General features: G+C 38.0%; 1 protein-coding gene across 19 annotated transcripts in view; it reads left to right on the plus strand.

Moving 5' to 3' along the window:
- LOC119734356 (voltage-dependent calcium channel type A subunit alpha-1-like) overlaps window positions 1-27,261 on the plus strand; it is a 121,704-nt gene that overhangs the window by 27,215 nt on the left and 67,228 nt on the right. For 15 of the 19 annotated variants that reach the window (XM_038207832.1, XM_038207829.1, XM_038207825.1 and 12 more), the window contains 10 exons: window positions 3,036-3,160; window positions 4,154-4,321; window positions 5,542-5,750; window positions 6,619-6,722; window positions 7,780-7,952; window positions 11,284-11,385; window positions 17,026-17,256; window positions 17,960-18,072; window positions 18,444-18,553; window positions 22,362-22,493. In XM_038207832.1, coding sequence (XP_038063760.1) covers window positions 3,036-3,160; window positions 4,154-4,321; window positions 5,542-5,750; window positions 6,619-6,722; window positions 7,780-7,952; window positions 11,284-11,385; window positions 17,026-17,256; window positions 17,960-18,072; window positions 18,444-18,553; window positions 22,362-22,493 — 1,467 coding nt within the window. Of the gene's footprint in view, window positions 1-3,035; window positions 3,161-4,153; window positions 4,322-5,541; window positions 5,751-6,618; window positions 6,723-7,779; window positions 7,953-11,283; window positions 11,386-17,025; window positions 17,257-17,959; window positions 18,073-18,443; window positions 18,554-20,682; window positions 20,815-22,361; window positions 22,494-27,261 lie in introns of all 19 variants that reach the window. The other 4 variants (XM_038207826.1, XM_038207831.1, XM_038207837.1 and 1 more) reach the window with 4 other exon arrangements.

The raw sequence follows: 27,261 nt of genomic DNA on the forward strand, positions 1-27,261 counted from the left end.
CTAACCTGATGAAATTTTAGCTCTGTGAATGCTGTATATTCTGAGAAACTACCGTATATTCTAGGATCTCGATTTCAATTTAAAAGTTGCTGAGCCATGTTTTGAATTACGCCAAAAATCAGCGTCTGGGACATGTTCTCACTCAGCCGATTGCAGCTAGCTACCCGATATCACGCACTGAACCGATGAATTGTAGCACATGCACGTGCATGTGCTTTGTGTCGACGCTTGCGTGCACCAGTCACCGAATAAAATACAAATTAATGACGGAAATTTCCAAAAATGCGTTTTTAGACGCATCGTTGGAAACGACCTCCTTTTATTGTTGTCATCAAAATTACAGCATGCCAGAAAGAATAATTTCACAGGGAGTTTTTAAGTGCCATTACTATCTTAAAACCAAGTATGCTTTTCAACAATAATTTTGTCAGTTACTTTTTGGATAGCTGCAAATGATGTACTCTACCTTTAAATGTTTCTCATATAGACAACAGTTTCATGTCATAATATTTTTTGTTACATCACATTTTGGCAAAGTAGCATGTGGAAAATTTTGTGGGCGGACATGAGCTAAATGCCTTTCAAAATGTGAGGTCGTGAAATAGGGTCTATAGTATAGACAAAATTCACAAATGGGAAATGCATGCACACAATTTGTATTTGTTATTAATAAAAACCGCTGTACTATGAGTTGAGAAACATTTGACTATTTTCAGTTACAAAAGTGCAACGTCCAGTGAACATGTACTTCACTAAATTATAATATTTTTTCATTACCGTATGCTTACTGCCCCCATGAAATGCAAACCAACATACGTAATATGCTGGCGTGCAGTACTGTGCCATAAATGTCCATAACTTTGATGTCCAATATATTTACCAGTATCTAACATTTTTTTTTTTTTTTTAGCCATGTCTCGTGTGAATGTATTTGTGACTGTACCTCCAGATTATTACATTATAATGCTAACCTTAAAATATTCAAATACATATTTATTGTAATATCTGTCAGTTTAGGTCACAGTTATACACTTTTTTGTCAACAGTAATCATTAACATATATTTATGTGGAATTACATTGGTAAAACAAGTTATACAGTGTGTATCATGCTTAAACTGTTTAGCATGTTAACATGTTTACAAACTGAAAGCAAGAAAAAGTGTTTACAATTGTGTTTACTTGTTAAACACATTTTTGTAGGCCAGGCAATTATCCACACAGAGGCAATTAGGCTTTCTTTGTCCCAACACCTAAAATTGAAAACTTGGTCCCATGGTCAATTTTAGTTCTCTTGGAAAATTACTCATAACTCTGTCAAAAATTTGGACGTTTGATGTCTCTATTTAAAGTGGAAAGGCGTATCTTTCAAACCATACCTATATTATCTATGTTGGTTACACATTCTGCGTCTGGCATTCCATTATATTTTGTTTGCATTTTTTTTGATACACACTGTATTTCTTACCTTTAAACCATTTAACTGTTAGTTGGCATATAATACATTGTGTTTTTTAATATGGTGCTTTTAGGAATGATGTAAGTCAGAAACTTAATTAACTCAAATTATGTCTAAATTCAGAAACCATTAACATTAAAGGTGTTATCTCATTATCCAATGCCACAGTAATAACCTTGAAAAGTAGAGCTATGAGCTCACATCAACCTGCCACATGAGACTTGCAGTGTAGTGAATTATCATTACCTTGCTGATCTTAGTCAATGACCAACATGCAAGCAAACAGACCAACCAACCAACCAACAACACAAGCATCGAAACAGAAAGACGTCTTGAAAACGGCATTTCATTGCTGTACATTACTGGAGCCAAGATAAAAGCAAAGAAGGAACCATTAGTTAAAGATCGAGAAAATGATTCTAGCAAAGATTGACAACTCAATCCAATTTGTGAATCAAGTGGGATTCGAACTAGGGCCACCAAATATACAAACTAAGGAACTTAAAGGGAGATATAACATTTGCTTGTGCTGTAATTTTCAGAGATGGATGGATTTGGAGGGGTTAGTATTTCATAGGAACTTAGGAAGTATTTTTATACTGACCTGTTTGAGGTTTTGTGTTTATAGATGCTTGAAACCCCCCCCCCCCAAAAAAAAAATCACGTGCCTGTAGTCTGGTTCCCTGACCCCATTAAAGATGAAACAGAGCAAATTATTGACGTTGGGCAATTTTAAGGTTGGGGAACCAGTCTAGCTGGCTTGTACCCGTTCATAGGTGAGTAATCGATTGGAAACATATATGCAGGCTAACTAAATATGGTAATTTGGGGCCAGTATTTGAAAAAAAAGCCAGTTTTTTCCAACGCTGGTCGGCTGACCAGCTTTGGAAATTGATACAAAAATACCTCTTTTATTGAAAATAATACTGCATCAGGTGCCATGATTTTCCAGGATGCTGTAGACTGTCATTGCAACATTTGCAAACATATAAAAACTACAAAGTTACTTTGAAATACTTCCACTTGTCCGTAATTTATAATTTATAAGTCTCAAGCATCCTGTGACGTCGTGGCATCTGGTAAGGTGTCATTTTCCAGAAAAGTGGAATTTTGTATCAATTTCCAACAATGTTGGATAAAACCGATTTTTTAAAAAACACTGCCCCCCCCAATTTACTAAATTTAATTAGTCTACATTTTGTTTGCAATCGGTTACACATCTGTGAATGGGTGCAAGCCAGCTAGTCTGGTTCCCTGACCTGACAATTTCCCGGCGTATATTGCTCTGTTTCGTCTAAAGTAGAGTTAGTGGACCAGACTACAAGATTTTCCAGCATCCATGAACACAGAAACTTAAACAGTTCAATGCAGCAATATCTGCTATAAAATACTAACTCCCAAATCCTTCCATCGCCAAAAATGACAGCAAATGTTGTATATTATCTTTAATTTCCCTCCAGGCTGAAATATTCGGAATGAGATAGCATGTTTAACAAATTGATCCACCGTCCGTAACTTTCCCTAAAACTAACAGCCCTGTCCTTCCCGTCTTCTTCCCATTACCTGGTGTCACTGCAGGTTTATAACCTTCATAGGGGGGTTAGCATCGGAGGGCGATGCGACCAGTTCTGGGGCTCCAGACCTCCGAACCCTTCGAGCTATTAGAGTGCTTCGACCCCTGAAATTAGTATCAGGCATCCCAAGTAAGTTCAGTTGTTTTCCTTTGCATGAAACAACTGAGAAAAGGTCTATTCCCTCTGGATGGGATGCCGGGTTACTCCCCGGCTAAAGCCGGTGCCCCTTCTCCTGGGAGTGGGTGGCCAGAGGCAAAGTGGAGGCGAACTGGCTTGCCCAGGGACACAACATATGGCCAGCTATCTAGGGGTCTTTTAGTCCAATGCCCTGTCAAGACGTATTCTCTAAGTTTTGAATCGAAACGTTTCAATACCACGTTCACTATTCTGGTATTTCATTTATGACAAGTGTGATTTATGTGAAGAAACTGTCGATGTACAACATGCATGTAGGTGTATAAAACAATAATCTTAAATTGTTTGTGAGCAAGTGTATTTGTATATTTTAATACATATTCAATTAAACTCCTAACCAATGAATTGCAAACGGTATACCAGCCTGCTTTGTTAAAATAATAATATGAATAATTATAATAATGATAATAATTTGGGAGGCTAATAATTATTGGCAGCTGAGAAGCTGAATTGCAAAGGACGCAGCTACAGCGTGGTCTATTTTGTCTCGCTCTCTCCATCTAAAAACTGAAAATTGAAAAGTTGAACAAAGAAATTGACTGGAGCGGGGCTTGAACCTGCGACCTCCGGATAACCGTTCCTGTGCTCTTACCAACTGAGCTATCCAGCCCTATGTTGGCGGTTCCCCAATTAGTCAATATCTTTGTTCAAGGGGCGCTAGTCAGAAGCCATAAACCAGTTTGCCATACAGCCAGGGATCACGCCCAAAGGCACTGATGACAAGTAAAAACTGAAAAGTTTGTTGTCTAATAACAAAAACAAATACTACTAACTGTTTTTTTGCACGACACTTTGACATTGTCATCCAACTACAGTTATGATAGTTGTTGACAATGTTTTTCTGGTAGCTCTTTCGTTGTACATGTATATATTTTCATTCAGCGAATTCCTATTCATTGAATTCCGATGTATTTCCCCCCGTAACAGGTTTGCAAGTTGTCCTCAAAGCCATCCTCAAAGCCATGGCTCCCCTCCTCCAAATCGGTATGCTTATTTTGTTTGTCATTATCATCTTCGCCATCACCGGCATGGAGTTTTTCCAGGGTAAATTCCACAAAACCTGCTTCTACACGGATGAGAGCGGTAACAGCACAGGTAAATATAAAACACTGACTTGCCCCCAACTTTCTCTTTTTTTTAAGCTCTGGCAGGAGCTTGTACATGTCGCTTTATGGTTGGTCAATGGGCCTTATGCACGAGTTGGCCATATTGAATTGAAAGTGTGGTAAAATCTTCATTTTTGGAACTTGCGAAGAGAAATGAAAGCAAGTAAATTATTAATTAATTCAAGTCTGCTTCAATGAATAATTTAAAATCTGTAATAAAACAATCTCTAATGTTTTAAGCCACATTTAAACAAAATATGACAGTAAAATAAGGCTGCATAAATAGTCTGGTGCCATCCCATTCAACAGTTAACAAATTTTGAAACACATTCGAGGAACTCGACAAAAATGGCCAACTCGTGCATAAGGCCCATTGATCTGTTCCCGGAAATTTGACCAAAAACAAGTCCCCTAAGTTTCCCATAAAATACAAAATTGTAATTTTCACACAAAAAAGCAAACAAAATAAATGAAATACTTCACAAACATTGTTTGTAAGAATTTGTGAAGTTGTTGGGGCAAGATATGTGCAGTAATGTTGTGGTCAAGTGGTATACAGCGTACTATAATTCCACGCGAAAAAGCAATATTTTATGGGAGACTAAGGGGGCTTATTTTGGTCAATTTTCGGGGACAGCTTAGCGCAGCGTGATGTTCGCGTGGGAGACCTCGAGGGCGCGTGGGACGGCGTGTTGGATGGCGTGCGTGGGATGCCGCGGCCCGGGCTTGTACGCACATTCTTGGGTCAACGTTATAGACTTAGATGGAAGACAACCAGAGCTTATTGTGCATTCGCACTTGTTTACTCAAACTTTTCACTGAAGCTAATTTTATCAAATTTTTTTTTTTAAATCCCACATTCTCTATGTGCAGTAGTATTTGTCTGGATACATGTAAAAATGCCGTGTGACGCACGTTGCGGCTGGCCGGTTGCTCTCAGATTTGTGCAAATAAATTATTTTCAGCTTTGCTTTTCAATGAAAATTTGGCTTAGTCCTCAACTGAGACTTAAAATAAAGTATTTTGATTGAAATATCTTAAGCTGTAGCAGCAACACAGGCTTTGCAGTCAAACACGGTGTTTCCATTCTTGCAAGCTTATTTTGCATCCTTGTCCTCAATATCATCTGCCGTCTTTGTTATTCTTCTCATTTTTTGTCTTCATTTTCCCCCCCCCCCCATTTATTTCCTTTGTTCTTGTGGAAACCAGGAGTCATGGCGGTGGAGAAGGGGGAGTCTCCCCAAGTGTGTTCAGATCCGGATGTCTCTGGCGGTCACAAGTGTCCTAATAACACCATTTGTTCGGAGTATTGGGAAGGTCCCAACTTTGGCATCACAAACTTTGACAACATGCTCTTTGCAATGTTAACGGTATTCCAGTGTATTACCATGGAAGGCTGGACCGACATCATGTACTATGTAAGTAAAATATATTCACTTCTGTCGATATTTACACCGACCTACAGGCTGCATGCATATGAACGCCCCCCCCCCTCCCCCAGCCCTATTGGCTCACCCCACAACCCCCCTTCTCCCATTAAGTTGATCTCAGGTCAGAGGTCATGAAGACAACAATTTGAAGGCAGTTCTCTGACTTTTATAATAGTTCTTTCTTTTTTTAAGTTAGGGCTGTGCACCTTTAAAATGATGCCACATGACCTACGATGACGTCATCATGACATAATGTTTCACAGACCGTCTTTGGGTGATGGTCTTCCCTTGTGAGAAGTTTGGTTATGATACAAGGTGTACAAATAACAGAAGTCTTGTAGAAAAAAATTGTGTACAAAGTTACTGGTATTTGGGATATAAGAACAGAAAGAAAAAGAAAGCCAAAAAAAATCGGAACAAAAACAAACGCTTTTCCGCATTTAGCGGAAAAGCCAATAATGTGTGGTGCTTATAAATGTGTGGCGCTCTCCACCAAAGGTACCGTAGGTCTCCAAGCGCTTAGCAGTTATTACGCCTTTTCATCAGGCTGTGAGACGTTTTTTTTACAACTGCATGAGATCGTCACCATCTAGTCTCTGCTCTTACAGGTACCCATTTATACTCCTGGGTGGAGAGAGGCAATTGTAGTAAAGTGTCTTGCCCAAGAACACAAGCACCGTGCTGCTCATGAGGATTCGAGCACCATGACCATTGGACCACACTGCTCAGAGAGTCAGAGAGGTTGAAATTTTATTCCAAAGGTCTCGGGTTCCTATCCCACTCCTTACGTGGATTGGAGTGACCGTAGTCAGTTCCCCTTGGTGATGTTTTTTTATCCTCCGTTGATTTTTGACAGTGTAACAATTCCGAAGGGCCGTATTTTGTCTGGTTGTACTTCATCCCCCTCATCATCCTGGGCTCGTTCTTCATGTTGAACCTCATTCTTGGTGTCTTGAGTGGGTGAGTAGCAGTGTTTTCATACTCAAAATCTGGGTTTTTTTCTCAAGAGATGTAAGCCTGTTACTGTTTATTAAAGGGAATATACATCATTTGCTTTTGCTGTAATTTTCAGAAATGGATGCCGTGGGGGGTTGGAAATATATAGCAAATATAGTTACACTGACTTTTTTGAGGTTTTGGGTTCGAAAATGCTATAAAAACCAGCAAAAACGATCATTTTCCTGTAGTCTAGTTCCCTGACTCCATATAAGAAGAAACAGAGCAGTTTACATACATTGGGGAATTGTAAGGTCAGTGAACCAGTCTAGCTGGCTCGTACCCGTTCATAGGTTTGTAATCGATTGCAAACAAGTGCGATGGTCAATTGGGGCCAGTATTTGAAAAAAAGTTAGTTGTTTCCAACGCTGATCGGCCGATCAGCGTTGGAAGTTGATACAAAAATACCACTTTTCTTGAAAATGACAGTATACCAGGTGCCACGATTTTACAGGATGCTTTACACTGTCATTCACTAACAGTCCAGCAAGGTATTTCAAAATGATTTGGTAGTTTTATTTTTTGATGTTTGCAAATGTTGTATTTTCCCTTTAAAGTGCAGTTTAGACAGATCAGGCATGAGATTTTTCAGACTTTCGTTTGAAATCCGAGTTTTTGAATTGGGAGAAATACAGTACAGGTGCACATAGAAGGAAACCCACTTAACTTGTTTGAACAGTTTTTTTTTTATAATTTAGTGAAGTATAGCTCTTCAACTATTATGTGGTGAAAAAATCTTTTAAAAAATTGCAAGAATAGTGTTATTATGGTAATTTGAATACAAGTCACTAAAATCACTGTTGTCCACGTGTAAGTCTAGTGTAGTGTTTTCGTCTGCAAATCAAGCTCCGGAGCTACTGCATTGTTTAGATTTGAACTCTGAACTTCTTAATATTAATACATGCTGCAGATATATCAATCACTAATGGTAAAAACTAATTTTTATTTGTTGAGATCTTCATCTGTAAATTACATCTCCTTCTCAAAAACAAATTTCAAAATGATTATTTTCCACTCGCAGAGAGTTTGCAAAAGAGAGAGAGCGCGTGGAAAACCGACGAGAGTTTCTGAAACTCCGGCGGCAACAGCAAATAGACAAGGAACTAAACGGTTACTTAGAATGGATATGCAAAGCAGAAGAGGTCATGTTGAATGACAATACGACCTCCGAGGAAGAAAGAGCAACAATAGAAGGTCAGTGTCAAAGGTCATTGCTTCTTATATTCAAAGGTTAAAGGTCAAGTTCGGAATACTTCCTGGTTTTTTTTTCTTGAAGAGTTAGAAGGAAGTAGGTTGCACTGTTTTCACAAAATTAAAGTAATGAATTTTTCAATGTAAAGCAGTTGTGAATATGCAAGTTTATGAAATTTGCAATCTTCAGTTTGTCCCCATGTTGACCTTTTATTATCAGTAAGATATTTCCTTTATTTCATCATGCACATTGACTGATTTGGGTGGAAATAGAAGAAGAAATGTTTAGGGATGATTCACAATCAAGTAGTTGGAGAGAATTTGAGTTCAAGCTGGCATTTATGCAGCATGGTTATTTTCATCGTTTGGGTGGACTGCTTGATTTTGAGTTGGACGTCTGTGGTTCGAATCCCCCAGTAGTGACAAATCCTCTATAAAACATTTTGTAGCAGGTGTTGTTTTCTTTTAGTGAATGAGATTTGTAGGAATCCACAGGTGGAAAAGACAAAGATACATGTTAATTCCCCGGTAGGTTTGTAGAGGGATGAGCAATTTGTTTTTCATTTGGATGTCCGCGGTTCATCTGCAGCAACTTTTTTGAGTTCAGACAACAACATGCAATAAAATGTCTTCCTTATTTGGCTGTTGTCTTCGTGGAGGTGTGTTCGCTCGAATGACATCCCTAAAACAGAAAAATAGAATTGAGAATCCTTGTGCGTGGTTATAGCCATTGCATAGACTCGGTTCTGGCTGAGGTTGTCATCTACGTTCTCTTAAGTTCGAAGCAATTTATTTATATGGTATGTTCTTTTCACGACTCACCCTTTCATCCAATGGCCGTGCATGATGTAAAGCACTATTCACAGGTTCATGGGTTTCATGTATTGCAAAAAACTAAAATAAGTTGATTTAATCCACTGACTGTTTTATGTTATTTATTTATTCATCCATTTTCAGAATTTTTGTTGTGGCCATGTTGCACGCTCACCCCACATTTTAGCATGTCAGATATTTAAAAAAAAAGTTAATTTCAAACCTATGTGTTTTTACAAATGGCTGAAATTCCTAACATATGACTTTATGGAGACTATTATTCCTTTCATTGTTTTTATTATAATTTACCCAAAAGTCTTTGGCTTTTTTGTTCTCAAATGTAACTGGAAGCATCATTTCAAAAACCAAATTGGAGGGAAAAGAACAAAAGGAACATTAGGAAAAAAAAGACTTGTACAAAACAAGTATTTACAATAATAATAATATTCTGACCTTAATCTCAGGTTTCCTGCACATATGTTGCCTCAGTGTTTCTGCATATTGTTCAGCAATGATTCTAATTAGCTGTCTTGCCGCTTCACTGGTAATACAGAATGGCATTTCCCATCATTCTAGGATGCTTTCGAGATCTGTCTGAAATGCGGGACAAAAATATGTTGTTATTTTTTTGGCTTTGGTTGAGAGCTTGATTTTGACAGCGCTGCGTGTCGTCTGCTTGTGACATCATCACAAGCCGTCTTTATGGAGCCAATTTCATGTCTGAAGAAAAGCTCCATTTGCCTGATATTATTTAACCCAAACTTTGACATTTCCAAAAGCGTGACGTAACCGTAATGGTTTTTTTTGAGAATTCAGAAAGCTGAATGTAGTAGATATGGTCAAGTCAAGACAGTTAACCCCCAAATCAATTAAAATTGTGGACGCATAATATATTGCTACTTTGGGAAACCAAATAGGTGTAAGGATTTAAGTGCCCCATTTTATCGTAGTTTACCTAAATCTATTGAATGTTTATTCAATTATGTGATGTATCATAGAATGCACAATTTTTTGGGGATAATAAATCTAACATATTTCAGTATAAAATCAGTGTTATGGGAATAGCTCAAATATTTCGAAATTGTCTTTGAAAAAAGACTGTTCGCCGTTACAAAGCAAAAAATGCCACAATTCTGGTTGAGTCAAAACGCACTTCGTCATGTCAGCCAAGCTCCCACCCAAAATCAACAAATATTCTTAATATTAAGTCCAAATTCCAGAATAATTTGGCGGAAGAAAAGCCAATGTATTTTTTATTTATGTCGAGTCGAAGCATGCAGTGTGAGCTATGTGTATATTTTGTATCTGGTAGCCACAAGCATGTTAATAATCTTGACAAATGCTTGTTATAAATGTATATTCAGAGGTTTATTCCGATTTGAAAAAGACGTCGATGTAAACGAATCTTGTTTGCATCATTTGTAACATTTTCCAATTCAAGTTGATTTTTGAGGAGGGAGACATTTTGGAAAGATTAGGAGTTGATAAAAGATATCGATCCATTCAAATGAAAGAGAAAAGAGTCTGTAAATTCTGCATCTTGTATTATTTTGTCTTGTTGAATTTTGTTTGTGATATTGTTTGATGCTTGTAGTTTGTACATGTTTGTCCATTGGTTTAGATTGTATATTTTTGTATTAGCTTAACGGTCTAAATTTTATGGCCTAATTGTGTTTGTTTGTTTGTTGGGTTGTTTGTTTGTTTGTTTTTGTGACTTTATTTAGTGGTTCTTTAATTTGTCCATTGATTGTTAAGGCTGTCCCGAGTATTCCAAATATTTGAATATTCAATGAACAACCAAAATATTTGAATAGCTTTGTACCGGTTCGAATATTCAAAAGAAAAAAACTATGGTGTTATTTTAATCGTAAATATTTGGCACTGTATTGTCAGATGCCACTGTTTGTCGACGATGACAGCAACTCTTTTTTTTTTGTTAACAGTAACTGTGGTTCATTGTTCTCATCCTTTTAGCAGGCTAAAGCCCTTGACGGTTATACAATACTTACTGCAAGGCATTCGAGCGGCCCATAACATCGATCAGTGCACACAAATTTACCTGGAGCACTTTGCGTGCAACATTGTACTGGCATGGCATGCAGTTGCAGCCAGCGTGTGTAAACTTGATCGGCGAGTTTCGAATATTTGAATATTCAGTCAAACACAGTTTCGAATAATCGAATACTAAAAGTATTCCAAAATGGACAGCCTTTTTGATTGTTTTTATGTTTCTTTGTTTATCTAGAAATTTGTTCATGTGTTGATTGTTGAGTTCTTGTTTCATCTTTTGTCCTGTTTGCAATGTTAATTGTTTGTCCATCGACTCATTTCCTTCATTTGAATTGACGTTATAATCTGAATAAACCTCTGAAAAACCTGCCGTTCACAAAATGTATAATTGTTTTGACATTTGAATGAGCCTGAAGAGCACTGCAATGCATGTCACTGTACACTGCTTGTTTTTGTTTTTTTTCCCGTGTTTTTTTTTCTTTTCTTTCATGTTTGGATTTCTCAACTGTAGCTCGTCGCCGTGCTGCTGCAATGTTACAACGCGAACTGAGTCTGGGCAATGGAAAGGCCATCAGCAGCACAATTGAAGATAATTTTGATCTAGACACGATAGGTAGGCCTGTTGAATACCCAAATACGCTCCAGCGGAATCCATTTCTACTAATCACTCGGCTTGCCTATTCTCTCGCTCTCTCTGTCTCTGTCGCCCCCTTGAGTATCCCGCTTCCATCGTATCTGCGCCTTCACCTCCTCATTGTTCGCCTTGTCTTAGTCTGGTCTGGTCTGATCTCCTGTTGTCTCAGCACGCTGTAGCAGAGGCTGCGTCTAGACCCAATTTAGCTGGTGATGAAATTGTTCTATGGAGGAGCAAACTCTTGTTTCAGTTGATCGTGAAAAAGAAAAAGGCATGAATTTCCGTATCAAAAAGCCATCCCAGCTTTTGCTTGGCATGTTAGTTGTTAGAAACGGATTAAAATTTGACTTCCTAGAAAGGAATTTTTTTAAAGAGATTTATAACAGACTTTATAGATCATTCGCATTAAATAGTTTCCAAGAATTTGTTGCATGGCTAGCAATTTTAATAGTCTCACAAAATTTGCCTGTGAATGCCTGGAAAAAAAACTGAAAAATTGTGAGATGGGTAAAATGTCAAATTTAATGGGTTTTTTTTCATTATTGGGCACAGTTGAACTACATGTATATCAGTTGAACATAGCAATCCCAAAGATTTCTCAAATAGTTCAATCACTCCTCTCTTTTTCCTGAAATCCAATGTGACCTTTGACCTAGGGTCGGGGTCACTGTTGCACCACCCTAATTGGATATTCCTTTAGATAGAAGTGACATTGCTACATGTTTCTTAATAACCACTGTTTGCCGATGCCTCTGTACTAACAGTGACTTATAAAAAAATCTCTCCTTTTTTTTTCCAAATTACTAACCTTCTGTGTAGGTAGATAAGTCAGGAGTCGTGACCAAAATCCTCATGCAAAGGTCAAAACTGGACACGATACTTTACCTTGATAAGATGTGATTCATATGCTGTTCAGGTTTTGTTGATTTTGTTCTAAAAGACACCTTTAAAAACTTTTCGTTATCATTTGAAATTGAAATTAAAAAAAACAAGAAAACTTGAGTTCTTTTAAATTTATTGTTCACTGTGTTGTGTCCAGTGTGACCAAAGATAGGCCTGAAATTTCATTCTTGATGAGCTGAAACTATGTGTTTCAAATCATTGTGGGCAATTTCTTGTGGGCACCAAGATTATGGGTATTGAAAAACCATGGTTTCCCATGAAATTCCAGGCCTAAGTAGTTGTACTGTAGTCATTTCTAGTCTTATTGTTATCGTTTCTGAAAATGTATTTATACATGACTTCAACTTCCAGTTTACATTGTACATCACAATGCAAATATCAAATTTTCAATCATATTTGCTCAACCTTTTCATTTATGCTATCATTTCTGCAACACGCTTCATCCAGTCATCATTTCAAACCGTAGGGCAGAATATTTCCCCTGCAAAATTTTCTTCGATTTGCCAGGAATTGTGTTGACTACCTAAATCCTATCAGTCTGGCCTTACTCACCCAAATTCCCTTATTAAAAACTCAATTTGTATTGAACCAACGCTGTTCAACATTGCTCCCAATTAACTTGATTGGCAAAAATCCAAGGATCTAATCTGTAAACAGGTGTGACGTTAAACTAACAGGTGTAACATTAAATAGGACTGTGTTAGTTGTGTGGCAAGCCTTGTTTCACACAAAATATTGTACTTTCTGTACCTTTGTAGGGGGGAAAAATATAGCTCGTTCTTTTCACTTGTCAACTATTGGTTGAATTAAACCAAGGGTTGCCCGACACTAGAGACAATTAAAGGATTTATCAAATGCTGGTAAAAGTGCCCTATACTGTTCAAATCGGCCTTTTGAATCCAGTTTACTAACAGATCAGTTTGAGGATTCGTAAACCAAAGACGGGTCGTCCCAGAATTTTGCCAAAAGTTACCCTCAGAGAATTGTATAAAATGTATGTGTTGCAAAGGTGAAGACAGGACAATCATTGTACTCCCATGATAAGGCCCTCAGTATCGCAGGCAAAAAAAAAAATATCTCAGGCTTTTAAGACAGTTAGAAATGAACGCACTCCATTCTGCAGTCTGGGTATCCATTGACATTCTCATCCTGTGGTTACCATAACAACCCATCTGCCAGATGCACTGTGCGCTCTCGGCCTGAGCACTCAGACATGGAAATTAGCTGTTTTTTTTCCCTAGTTTTTTTCTTTAGAATTGCCAGAGACATTTTGTCTATTTAATCAGAGTGGCCATTGTGCATACGTTATGCTTTTTCTGTCAATACTGTATTTTACTCAGTGCATAGATTCCCATGGTAACTGTTTTCACATGTTCCAGTGCATTTCGAGCCCTGTTACGCTCTCTCGTGCTCCAAGCCGCACACTAGACATGCACCACAGCACAAAATACTGTATATCGGCACATTTTATATTACCCCATACATGCCGCACAGTATTTTGTTAGTCATGCATCCTGCTAATGCCTTTTGGCACTTAACATTAATGAGCGTTACCAAGGCAACTGGTTTACCTTTCCAAGCCAAAATTAGAATTTGTTATTTAGAAGAAGTATTAAGAAGAGTGTGCGAGTGGAGTTTTATCACAATTTTATTGGTTGCAATAAATTTGGATTATTTCAGCCACTCTTTCCTGATGATAAGTCTGCAGAATTGTCGAGAGGAGCTGTGACAGAAAAATATAATGCTTCAAAAATAATAATAACATTGGCTTCTGGTATAGCGCTCATGTCCTTGTCGAAACAAGCTATTTCTAGGAGGTCATAAATTAATAGAGCCAGCGGTTATTTCTCGTAAAAATGCAGCACAACTTGGGGAAAAAGAATCAATGAATTTTCTTTCTGAATGTCACAGAGAAGCTATCCTTTCCTATCATCGAGGTGGCTATTCAGAAATGCTGTATCAACAGTTAAGCAGCTTCCAATTTCAATCCTTACAAATCGTTTCAAAATTTTGAATTATTTGACTGTTTTTGCAGTTATCCTTGATCCGAATTTTTTTTATATTCAGCCGCTTTTTTATTTCTAATTGATTTGTGGGAAAGGTGCACGTTTTCTCTTCTTGTTTATTTTTTTACATGCGAAATGTCTGAAGTGAGTTTTTAATCAAGTGGTAAAATCAACGTGAACAATTATTAATCAAATCAGTTATGGCTTTGACGTTTGTATGACACATGTCATTCATGATAATGCACCTCAGATTAACCTGTACGTTTAGTAATCACACTTCAATCAAGTGTTTGGAAATGTCTCTGAACAACATGGGAAGTGTAAATCAGTTATTAATTAACTGTTCCCGGCTTGAATATAAGGTTTTTGCCCATCACAGACGTGTTGTTATAAACACTGTATACTCAGTGCTGTCCTGATTGATTGTGAGAGAAAACATTTCACAACTACTCAGGTGGGACTCGAACCCACGACCTCTTGCCTGCAAGTGCAGACATCTTACCACTCAACCACTGAATCTGGCAAGCTTGGTGGTCAAGGCTCGATTAGAAATGTGTGGTTTTTATGGCCATCTGAAGAATTTTTTTTTTACATTAAAAGTGACGAGGGGTTTTTACTTACAATTTTTAGCCAGTCATGCTGAAATCTGCATCCTTTGAAATCCCCTTTTCCTGCTAAAAACTAACCAACCTAAATCACATGATGCATTGTTTCCATTCTAATCTGTGCTGATTTTAAGCAGAAAAGTTAGGATATGAAAATCAATATGCATGATGATGCGCCATGTTAAGCATAGCATAAGGGGAAGTTATTCTTATTCTCAAACCAGCCTCAAACAAAACATTTCACCAAGATTTAATTTTCGGCACGCTGTACCAGTAACATAGCATCATATACTTCAGCCTTGAAGCACCTTAGCAAAGATAATTTGCTAATTACATCTAAGGAGGCAATACTGTTTGCTTATACATGTACAGTCCTAATCCCGGTTAATCCTCCCTCACTCTAATGACCATCTCTAAAACAACAACCACACTTGCCATCTGTACTCCATTGACAATGTAATTACTGCTAATTGTTCCAATAGCATTACTTAACACTGGTTCAAAATTACACCGAGCTGCTAATGAAACTTGCATAGTAAAGGCATGACTTACTAATAGGCAATAAAAAAATTACTCCCAAAAGATGAACCAAAATTAAAGCTAGGCTTTCAGTATCTTAATCCATTTCAGATTCTGAACAATTAAAAACAGTCGTTATCTCCTAAGGTTTTTTTTGTTAACAAATATTTTACAAGCATCAAAGGTGGTCCCTGATTGTAGGCCAACGAGTTGATCCCTAATGATATACAAATCAAAGCGTAATAGTAATTTTGAATTATGAATGCGAGCAGTAAACCACTGAATTTCTGTAGCACTGTAATCGTTCACGTGTAGTAGACGTGCAGACAAGTTGCTGCATCATATCCGTCCCACTTTCGCAGCCTGAGTTTCAGCCAACGGTGGATGGAATTTTCCAAGAAGCTCTATATTTGATGGCGATATATTTAACTTGACCGTGAAACCAGTCTTCCGAAGTATCATTGATCTGGTTCACTACACTTCTCGTGGTTGTCGTTAACATAATAATTGCCACGTACTCTTGAGATTCTTCCCATCTAAAAATAATCCGAGGTTTTAAATTATAATTATTTTTTGTTGGCTTGTTTGGATATAAAGATGATCGCCCTTTCATAGCTTAAGAGAAATTTTTAAAGAGCTTTCTCAAGTGTTTGGCTAAAAAAACCAATTACTTGGTTTTGTAATCAAAAGGTTTCAAATGATGCTATTGTTTAAAAATGGCTCGCTCTAAAACAGTAACTTTTAAATCATTGATACAACTACAGTAGTTTTAGGCAATGTTTGTTTTCCATGTGCGTTTTTTCTTTATACAGAATTACCAATCCTAACATTACATAGTTGCTTCATTTCATGCAAGAGACGCCAAAAGAAATTCTAATATGTCGCTTCTAAGCAGAAAACGAAAGCATGTTTTGCTTGTCCCTTGCTTATTAAATAACCTGGTTGGCTTTGCCTATATTGCTGGGGGGGAATGTCAATATGCTAATTTATGCTAATTTGCTAAATATGCACTAAAATCCAAACAGCTGTTTTTTGGTGTGTTTTTTTTAGATAAAAAAGAATATTTACAGCAAGTCATCAAAATTCACTAAGAGACATAAACAGTTTCTGTCTCTTTTTTTATTTGCCAATTTTTTGTTTCCGTTGTGAATCATGTATGGTTTAGCAAAATAGAAATATGTAAATCAATCCCAGCTTATTTTAAAAGCAAGCTTTTTTTTAAACTTGCACACTTCCTCTTCCCAATACTAAACTTGATGAAACCATCCTCTGTGATTTGTGACTGCATAACCCTGCGTAAGCACCGATGTTTTTTTAAACGTGTACTAATAACCTCAGAATTATATGAATAATGATAATTTGTATTCTTATCAATTTTCAAATTGACCAGTTTTGGTAACGTTACTTTTTTCTTTTCTTTTTCCCCTTTAAACCTACTAATCTTTTAACCAATCACGCTTGTGTACTGGCTTTTAACCTGATTATTCCTACAAAAAAAAATAACAAAAAAATTAACAATCTCCATGCTTTTCACCTGTTCACTGGTTCCCAACCCCTCATCACCACGTGCATAATCTAACCCATAGATAAAGCCAAACTAACCGGTTCCCCCAAATCTAACAAATCAGAGAAGGCCAAGCAGAAGCAGAAGCGCTGCCTCTGGCTCCGTCGCCGAGAGAAGAGGTTACGATTCACCGTGCGTCACATGGTCAAAACGCAGGCGTTTTATTGGCTGGTCATCGTGCTGGTGTTCCTCAACACCGTCTGTGTCGCTATCGAGCATTACGAGCAACCTGAGTGGCTCTCACAGTTTCTCAGTAAGTATACATGCACATGTAACTGCCTTTTTTGGGGCACGTTTAGCTGAATTTCATTATAAGTGATTCAATTTTGTACAGTTTTATAACATCAAACAAACACTACTGACCAAAAAAAAAGGTTTTCAACCCCATTTTCTTAGGCAGTATTCATTTAATTTCGTTTGAAACTTGAAATGTACATGTAGGGCCAGTGTGGCGTAGCCAACAAAGGGGGGGGGGGGGGGAGGGAGTATTTATCCCCAATATTTTGTAAAGAGTGCCCTTGTTTTTCGTGAGTGCCCTTTTTTATCGAGTGGCCTTTTTTTAATGTGGTGCGGAATGCCGGGAATTGTGCGACCATGAACAGAGCCACCTATTGGCCGTTAGTGCCCATGATCGTCTGGTTTGAACAGTGCCCCCATAGGGAGATCGTAAACACAGTATACTCAGTGCGTTACCTCCCGAGTGAAAGTTGGAAAAAATCACTCGGGTGGGACTGGAACCCACAGCCTCCTGCTTTGTAGTGCAGACGTCTTACCACTCGACCACCGAGCTCGGTTGGCTGGTTCGAATCTGATGTACATGTAGCAGGGGGTACCGCAATTAAACTATTCATAAGATGAATTTGCACTGGGTAAAATGTAAATCAATATTAGATTTTGCCCTTCTAAAATTGTTCTATGGAGTTTCAAGAGTTCACCAAATCTTTTCTCGTCCACAGCCCATGCAGAGTATGTCTTCTTAGGAATCTTCATCACGGAGATGGCCATCAAGATGTACGGTCTCAGCCCGTCGGTCTACTTCAAATCTGCCTTCAACAAGTTTGACTGTATGGTGAGTTATCCTGGCACACTGGGTCCCAGACTTGCATTATTTCCTGACCAGTTTTATAGCAGTATCTCTCATCATAATCACCATAATTATTATCATAGATTGATGAGAGATATCAGATTGATATAAGATATCCTCTGTTGCCTGCTTCGCAGTTGCGAGACGGCTGCTCCGCCTGTAAGCTGCTTCGTGGGCGAGCAACTCATGACCAAACACAGATACATGCACACACATCCACCTTTTGCAATTTGCAGTATAGCGGTGATAAAGTCATCCTATAATTATCATTCTCATTGCTACCTCATCATCATCATAATCATCATTTCGTGATAAATCTCATGTTTTTTTTGTACCTGTTGCCTTCTGTTCCGTAGGTTATCCTGGCTAGTTTGTTTGAGGTCATCTACACCAAGTTTCAGGGTGGTTCCTTCGGTCTCAGCGTCCTTCGAGCCCTGCGCCTTCTTAGAATATTCAAAGTAACAAGGTACGTCAACAGCTTCTGAGCCCCTGATGTGTCTTACATCGTATTCATACTTTTGCTCAGCATAGTCTGTGTTGGACAGAGTCTCTGTGTTCATGACATGATTTTGTTTGAGTGTTAAACCCAGCTGAGCAAACACATGTCAGACAAATCGGGACATTTTCCAAACGTTTACCTAAAAATGGGATGTTCTCTAGTCAAAGTTTGTGCTGTCTGTTCCAATTTTGTGAAAGAATTTGACTGTTGTGCGTGCTACAGCTCAAAAGTGATTGCAATGAGTCTCTTTGTTCGGCACAGTTTTTGTGCCTAATTTCTACCGCTGTCAACAAAATATTTCTCCAATTCAGATTTTTCTTGCATTTCAATAATACTGTTAAAAATTGTGTTTTCAGTCCAAAGCAAGAGAGTCCTTCTGGTGACTGACGTTATACCATGTCCACGGAAAAGAAACCTATCATATTGATGCCATCTTGAGACAAATGTCTCCAGTTTTGGATCCAATATTTGTTCTTTCGTGACGTTTGTGATTTTATTTGGCACATGACAATTTGTCACATGAAGTATAACAGTGACATTAACAATGACAAGTGTCACACAAATGACACTATTACTTTCCATGAGACATACAAGTCACAGTTGACATATTACTTGTGATGTCATTTAGTCTTTAGTTTTGATGGTAACAAACCACAAAGCAACACCACTGAAATAATTTTTTTTAAAGCCTTAAAAAAAAAAATGAAGCCCTTAATAGTTCATTTTACTCTATTGTGTCTTAACAGTTTTTAGATTAACCTGCTGTTTGTCATTTTGTTTCAGTTGTCTGCTCTTCAGAAAAAAGACTCGCATCTCAAGAAAAACATTCACAGTCTTTCTCAAGTTTCAAGGAACACAAAAATAATACATTCATACTCTCATAAATTGACACACCACCAAACACTGGTTCCTGAATGACTATACAAGGCCTGTCTGCAAACTCCTGCGCTATATATAGATTAGTGACTGGCTCTATATTGGTAATGATTGGTGAATGGTACACCCCTCCCCTGGGGTTTCATCCCCCCTCCCCCAACCACCCAGCTCACCCATACCCACCCCGCAAACCTATAAACAACAGGTGCACTTGGAGTACCGCACGGTGATCATGTATCCCACCAATCACCCCTCCCTATAAATGGGTACCCCCTTGTAGTGACTAGTGAGCTTGTCAACTATACCCAGTGAAAACCCACTCCATATGTGTATTTATATTTTGCCCTTCCCATCAGCACCCAGTTCTCATTCCTGCAAAACCCATTCCCTGCAGGTGGGTAATGATACCACTGGGTACCACCTGTCCAAAACCCTGCACCCATTCCTGGAGATGTACCCGTTCCCAGAGATGTACCCAGTGCCCGTTACTATAAACCCACTCCTTGCAGATGCATAAGGGTACCATCGGGTACCACCTGGTACCACCTGTGTACCACCTATCCCCAACCCTGTACCCATTCCTAGAGATGTACCCATTCCCAGAGATGTACCCATTCCTGCACCCAGTACCCATCCATCCCCACCAACCCACTCCTAGCTGGTACCACTGGGTACCACCTGTCCCCACCGTGTATGCATACCCTCGGATGTACGCACCCCTCCTGAAATTAAGTCCCATTGAAATCCTTTGTATACACCCTCCCTGTGCACCTCGTTGGCTCCATTCATAGGCCTGATCCATTAAACCAGCCCCTGTCAATGGTTGCTTAGCCCCACAAGCTTCTTACCTGGTGGAAAAGTGCTTAAATTCCTCTTCCCAACATATTCTAATCCTAGTACATAGCAGACCCGCTACCACCCCATCCTTCCCCAAACAGGGTTTGATCTCAGAGAGCTGCACAGCACGTACTGGTGGACAGAGAAAACTCTTGCTTATTAAAAGTAACAAGTTACTGCCAAAAACGCCTTATGATGAACGTCCTTTCTTACTGTACATATTTGGTTTCTGTGCGGTACTTTCTGCTAATAATGTAGCTCTGTGTAATCAAGCCCACATAGCTTTTCGGGGATAGAGGTTGAGCTGCTTACCCACCTGCCGACCCCGGTTTTTATTTTTGTCTTTGTGTTATACCTATGTACCGCTGCTTCCTCCTCCCCAGATACTGGTCTCCAATGCGCTATTTGATCATCTCCTTGGTGCATAGTATTCGATCCATTGTCAGTCTGGTGTTCTTGCTCTTCTTATTCATCGTCATATTTGCCTTGCTCGGCATGCAGCTATTTGGTGGCTCGTAAGTATGGCAGGACACCGGTTGATGGGCGCCAGGCTAGACTTAATGGCAAACTAGTTTATAATCTTGGTCCAATTTTCAGGTCGTCTAACATGAACCCCAAATACTCAATAGTTTTTAATCACATAGCATCCATCTTTCAGCACATGCAAGTATTTTCTGTAAATATTTTGGAATCATACAAGCGTTCAACTGTCAAAAAAATAGTCTGGTGCTGATATGCTGTTATGATGACTTTGAGATTTGCCATGCATGGCTCAGAAACAAGACCAAGATGGCTGCTATGTGATGAAATACCTAAATAACCTTTAAGTGTAGTCTTTGTTTTTAAGGTAGAAGCATACATTGGTAGGTAATTACTTGGCCAATCTTTTCATCAGGATTGTAAGGAGCCATAAATGGGAAGAATATGTTTCAAACATATCATGTCATATTTCCATTTCATGACTTTTTGTTCTGTCATCTCTTCTCCAGCCATTCATTGCTATTTTAATGTTTTTTTTTTGCTGGCTGTAAAACGCCGCCACATTTTCCTTGCTGCTATACCTTCCAAGTTACATGATTTCACAGTTTGCCTTTCAACATGTTGCTTCATTCAAAAATGACTTTCACAAATCGTGTAAACATTTGTTGACCCTGAATTCTCTTTCAGCTTGTTTGGGACTCATCTAAAGCAATTTTTGTCACACCCTGAGAAAAGCTGCTTGCATGCATACACACCAACACACACACAACACAACCTCATGTTTCGTTTCCTTTTCAAATGTCTGTCAGACAGGACGGATTTTCCTAGCCAGGTTCAGGTCTGCGAGGCGTTTTCAAGTCTGCACGGTTCTAGCATGAGCTTCTTCAGCAACCAACACACCCACAATGGCCGGAACGATAGCAAGCGCATCTGCTGTGTTGCCATTGTAACATATCATGATGCACAGTGCACTAATGTTGTGTTTTTATTTTTTTCTCTCTCTCTTTATTTTTCTCCCACCCTTGCTGACCTTTCTTCACCCTCCGTATGCCCACGTTGTGTTTGTCCATCTTCCATTTCTCTTATTGTTTGTCTTCAAAATCACAACCTGTCCATCTTGCTCCTTACTCTGAACCCCACCCACCAATTTTCACCCTCTTGGTCCCTCCTACTTCCCTCTCCCTTCCGCTTATTTCGCATCTTGCTCCTCCCACCTCCATTTTCAAACCCTCCCCATCTATCCTATCCCTATAAACTCGGCCTACCTACCCACCTACCATCCTTTCACCCCTGGTCACATTTCCATAATCTTGGCCCCTCCCATATCCCTCTCCCCTCCGCCCATCGCTCTTCTTGCCCCACCCATCCCCATCTCCATCAATCCTCCTATCATCTTGGTCCACCCACCTATCATCCTTCCACCCCAAATTTCCATCATCTTGTCTCATCCTACCCCCCATCTCCCCTCCCATTTCTTACCTTGCCCCTCCCACCTCCCTCCTTACCTACACACACCTATCTCCATCATCTTTCCCCTCCCTCCAAAACCACACCCCCTCTTTCCGTTTCTTCACCCATCTAGATATTGGTCCTCATTAAGAAACCTGGTCGTATCCCTCCTTAGTAGTATGCGCTCCATTGTCAGTCTGCTCTTCCTTCTATTCCTCTTCATCCTCATCTTCGCTCTCCTCGGAATGCAGTTATTCGGTGGAAGGTAATTTGTGCCCAGAGTGCACTGGATTTTTGCCGTACACATTGCAGTTATATTATCGCGTGTTATTTTAATCATGTGTGGTACTTTCCATTATGTTGTGGTAGCAGATAATCTTAGGGATTGCCTTCAGCATGTTTACTTTGCCTCCATTGATAGCATGGTTGGGTTCAATCTAAAGCAAAGTTTTAGGTTAAATTTTAAATTCATAAATACCTAAGACAATTTACTCATTCTTATTGGTCGAGAGGCCCGTCACGTGGGTGGTTTTAAATGATTGATAAAACACCAACTGGTTTTAAACACTTTTTTTTTCGGTTGTGACATGAATTTGGACTCCTACGAAATATGGTCCCTTTTACCCTTTTAGTGGTTGAATCCTCACACGTGACCACTCAATTTTCTAATTATCTTCGATTGCATGCACAATACTACCAATGAGTCCGCATTTCATAGAGTCCTAAATTCACACTACACTGGCACTGCTGCGTTCTGCACCACATCGCGCAGTACGTGCCACTCACCATGTAAGGAGATTTTTAGCGCTACACGCACGAGGTACATATCATGAAACATAGCTAGAGGTTTTTTTTATAAAACATAAGTAAAATTGTTGGAAAGTTATAATTTTGGACTTGTTTTGACTTTTGAATGGGAATAAATATGTGCTTGGTTGGTATTGGCCAAGCGCATATTTACTCCCTTAGTAAATCATTACAGAAATCCAATGTAAGATCCTGGGCTGCAGCACAGTTTCTTAAATTACCTGTTTAGAACACACGAACAAACCTAGGTATTTCAACAAAAGAAGACCAAAAAATCCACTGTGAACTGAAAACAATTCTAAAAACATTGACAAATTTATTTGTATTAATATGCTTTTGAAAAGAGAAAATCCCACAAACACACATTTCGAAGCAACCTAATATATTCCCAAATAATTTTTTTCAGTGTGATCTCAAATGGCATTCAACATTTCAAAAATGTACATTCTTCATGTTTTGAATGGGACCTTGTGTGGTGAATTATATGATGTGCATTGCGGTGCTATAATAATAAAATTCCACTCAACACAAATGCACTTTCACTGCACTCTAATAATGACCTTTTTTTTTCCCTATCAGAATGTCTAATTTGTGTCCAACATTCATTAAAGAGAATATACAACATTTGCAAACATCGAAAAACAAAACTACCAAATTTTTACGAAATACCTTACTAGGATGTTGGTAAATGACAGTTTAAAGCATCCTGTAAATTTATGGCACCTTGTGTGAAGTCATTTTCAAGAAAATTTGTATTTTTGTATTAATTTCCAACGGTGGTCGGCTGACCACCGTTGGAAAAACCTAACTATTTTTGAACTACTGCTCCGAATTTACCACTTTTTTCAGTTCAAATTTTGTTTGCTATTGGTTACATGGTCATGAACGGGTGCAGGCCAGCTAGACTGGTTCCCTTACCTTACAATTTTCCGGCATCTATAAATTGATCCATTTCATCTTTAGTGGAGTCAGGGGGACCAGACTACTTAAATATTTTTGTTTTTGTTGTTTTTTTCCCAGCATTTTCGAACAAAAAACTTCAAGTATGTCTGTGTAACAATATTTGATCCATTACACTAACTCCTCAATTAGTTCATTTCTGAAAATTAAAGCAAAAGCCAATGATGTACATTCCCTTTAAATTACACTCAAGCGCATATCGTAAAACATAATGTCAAATTTGTAATAAATTAAATCTAGCAAATAATGACCGTTTTACCTTATGTTGACAAAAAACGTTCACTGAACATATTAAAAAATGCAATTGGGAGGGTGTTTATTTGGGTGCAAATTATATTTTTACCATTCAGATATTTTCATGCATTTGTCATTAAAAATATGTTTCGAAATGGAAAAAAAATATCAATTTTTTCGCTTTAAAAATCACTCAAAAGTAAATAATTATGAAAAGTAACCGCTTGTGCTCAGGTATTAAAAAAAGAAGGTTTAAAAATGTATATTTTAGTTCATATTATTCTCAAAATTATTCAAAACTAAATCGCAGTAACACAAAATATTTCTCCATGCAATGACAAATAATATTATATATTGAATTTTTACAAGTGCTTTCACAACTGCGTGTAATCTAATCCAATATCCCAGTCTTAAGACGCCGGCATTAAAAATGTCAAAAAGAAAAAGAAATTCCAAATTTTCCCCCAAAAGAAAAATCAATTAGAGTTGAGGCTCGAAAAAACACCTGCGGAAAAACTGATTTGGCGGGAAGTCATTGAAAGGATGCCAGCATGCATGAGCGTTGATCAGTGAACTGTTCAGTGATATATTAACCTTGATGGAACGACTAGTTCTTTATTAATATCTCCGGGCAATAAGTCTGACTTCAGCACCTGACAATATGTGACTAATATGATAATGCCATACATGGTTTTCCAGGTCAATTGTAGACAGCAAATTAATTTGTTTTTTTAAATGGGTTTTGATTTGTAATGATTTATCTCTAAGAAAGATGCACTTTTAAAAAACAATCCAAAATTGACACTGTAGAAAACAAGATGATGTATAAAAAGGGAGTTAACTTTGATTAATATTCAATTTTGAAATATTTGATGCCTTTGATTTTATGCAAGATATTCTTTTTTTCAATTGCGTGATTGAAATGGTATTTATATTCATCTGTAACTTTAAAAAATCTCCTAATGTGTATAGTATTTCTAAATTTAATGGTTGGTGTTTTGCATGGTTTTAGGATGGAATGTTTATAATGAAAGTACAGTTTGAGTACAAAGAAAAGCGAGGAAAAGTTGATTAAAAAATGTCGTCAAAAAAAATAATAAGGGACACATCAAGGAATTCATAAAGTTTATCATACCATTGAAATGTTAATTTTTTGCAGTCAAATCTTTTTTCACTCTCGATCCTTTGAACACCCCTTTAAATGCAGTGAACTGTTCCTTTCACACTGACTGGAATGATCTACTTTGTTTAAATAGGGTTTCACAAAAGTGAATGAGCTTTTTTAAGTTGCATAGCAGAACTAAAAAAACAAAAGCAAATGCTGTACTCTTCACTCTATTGTCATGTCACATGTTTGCAAATCTGCACGTTGTGTGAATTTCATTTATTCAGATCTCCATCCAACATTTATTTATCACTGAAATTATCATTTAACATTCGCATTCCCTCTTCCTTTTTTCCCTTTTTTATTGAACTATTAACCCATTTTTATTAACCCAGAAGTCTTGACCCTAAAATGAGACTTGTGTTTCAATTTTTGACAAATTTAGTTGAATTGATTTATACGTAATTGCATCAGTGTTTAATATAGAGTAGTGGGTGAAAGGTTTAGGAAGTAATCACCCAGTTGATTTTGGTTTTAATTTTATTTCTTAATTTGTATTTTGTTGGGTTTTGTTGACGTTGAAATTAGTTGAGTTTAGAATGTAGCATGTTCTAGAATGTAGCATACCAATCGCACTCTTGGAATGTTAGGACAATTTGCGGGCTCTGTGCACAAGTAAAAGAAAAAGATAAAACAGTGCTCACAATGAAACAGCCAACATTTTTGGGCAGTCTGTCCTTTGCAGGTAGCAACAAAGAACATACCGTCCAAAGATTTGGCTCTGTTTCTTCGGCAAGCACTGTTTTATCTTTCTTTTTTTCTACACAATTGATCAGTGCAACGCACCAACCTTTTTAGCTTAGTAAAGAGAACATAGATATTTCCCTGGTTCACATGCACTGACCATATATCAGGGAGCCGATGTGTACCAGTGAAAAGTGATAGAGGCTGGTACCAGTCCTAATATTCTGGTCTTTAAAGAGGGGAAGGAGATGGAAACCAGTCCAGATTTCAAAACCCATACACATGTATATGTATTAAAGGGTGCACACCGGTAAGGCTTAAACCCATCCGCTGAGCTCATGAATAAAAGTTATACCCTCAAAATATTCTATAGTAGAGAGTTCTGAGAGCCATAAAATTGGGGAATTGAAGAGATATGGCAATAAACCTCTGGCCCGGACTTGGGACTTCCAATTCTGAGCATTTCGAAAGTGGCACTATTTTGCCATGTTGTGGAGGGACCGTTTTTTAAGATGGCTACTTTTCCGCTTTGGGAAAAATAGGGGTCATCTTCTTTGAGTGAGAATTCCTCGAAAAATTCAATCGTTGACCTACCAAAAAAATTTAAGAAAACGAAAGATGGCATGTTGATCATCATTTTACTGTGTAGCTTAAATACCTGTGAAAGTTCTGAGTATTTTAAGAAGAATTTTGAAGTATGGACTAGTGTCTATGGGAATTTTATTGCAAGGTTGCACCCATATGTGCTAATATCGTCCATTAATTTACATACCAGAACAGTGCAGCCATGTTTCGCATCACACTAATGAGGAGGTACTTTGTGCACAGAGCCCATATATTGTACCAATAGAACAATAATGTACATGTATTAAGAACTACTATAAGAAAATTGTAGTGGCACATGTAACTTCCAAGAAGAATGCATAAGTCTAGGCCTAATTTCTATATTCGCAAAGGTAACTTATTTTTTTTATGTTAAAAAGTCCAGAATCTTGGCCAGTGAAGTGCAAAGAGATACAATCAATGACTGGAGTACACATCACCAAAATGCAAACCAACAAATTTATTCATTCAAATTTTGTAATGTAATACAAGTTTAAGAAGTGCATGTTTCGTTCTCAGGCAACTCTAGAATTATGCAACCTTGAAAAGTGTCGGTCAAATCTGCCTGACATTCACCTAT

Source organism: Patiria miniata, unplaced genomic scaffold (assembly GCF_015706575.1).
Source record: "Patiria miniata isolate m_02_andy unplaced genomic scaffold, ASM1570657v1 HiC_scaffold_27, whole genome shotgun sequence".
Classification (NCBI taxonomy): domain Eukaryota; kingdom Metazoa; phylum Echinodermata; class Asteroidea; order Valvatida; family Asterinidae; genus Patiria; species Patiria miniata.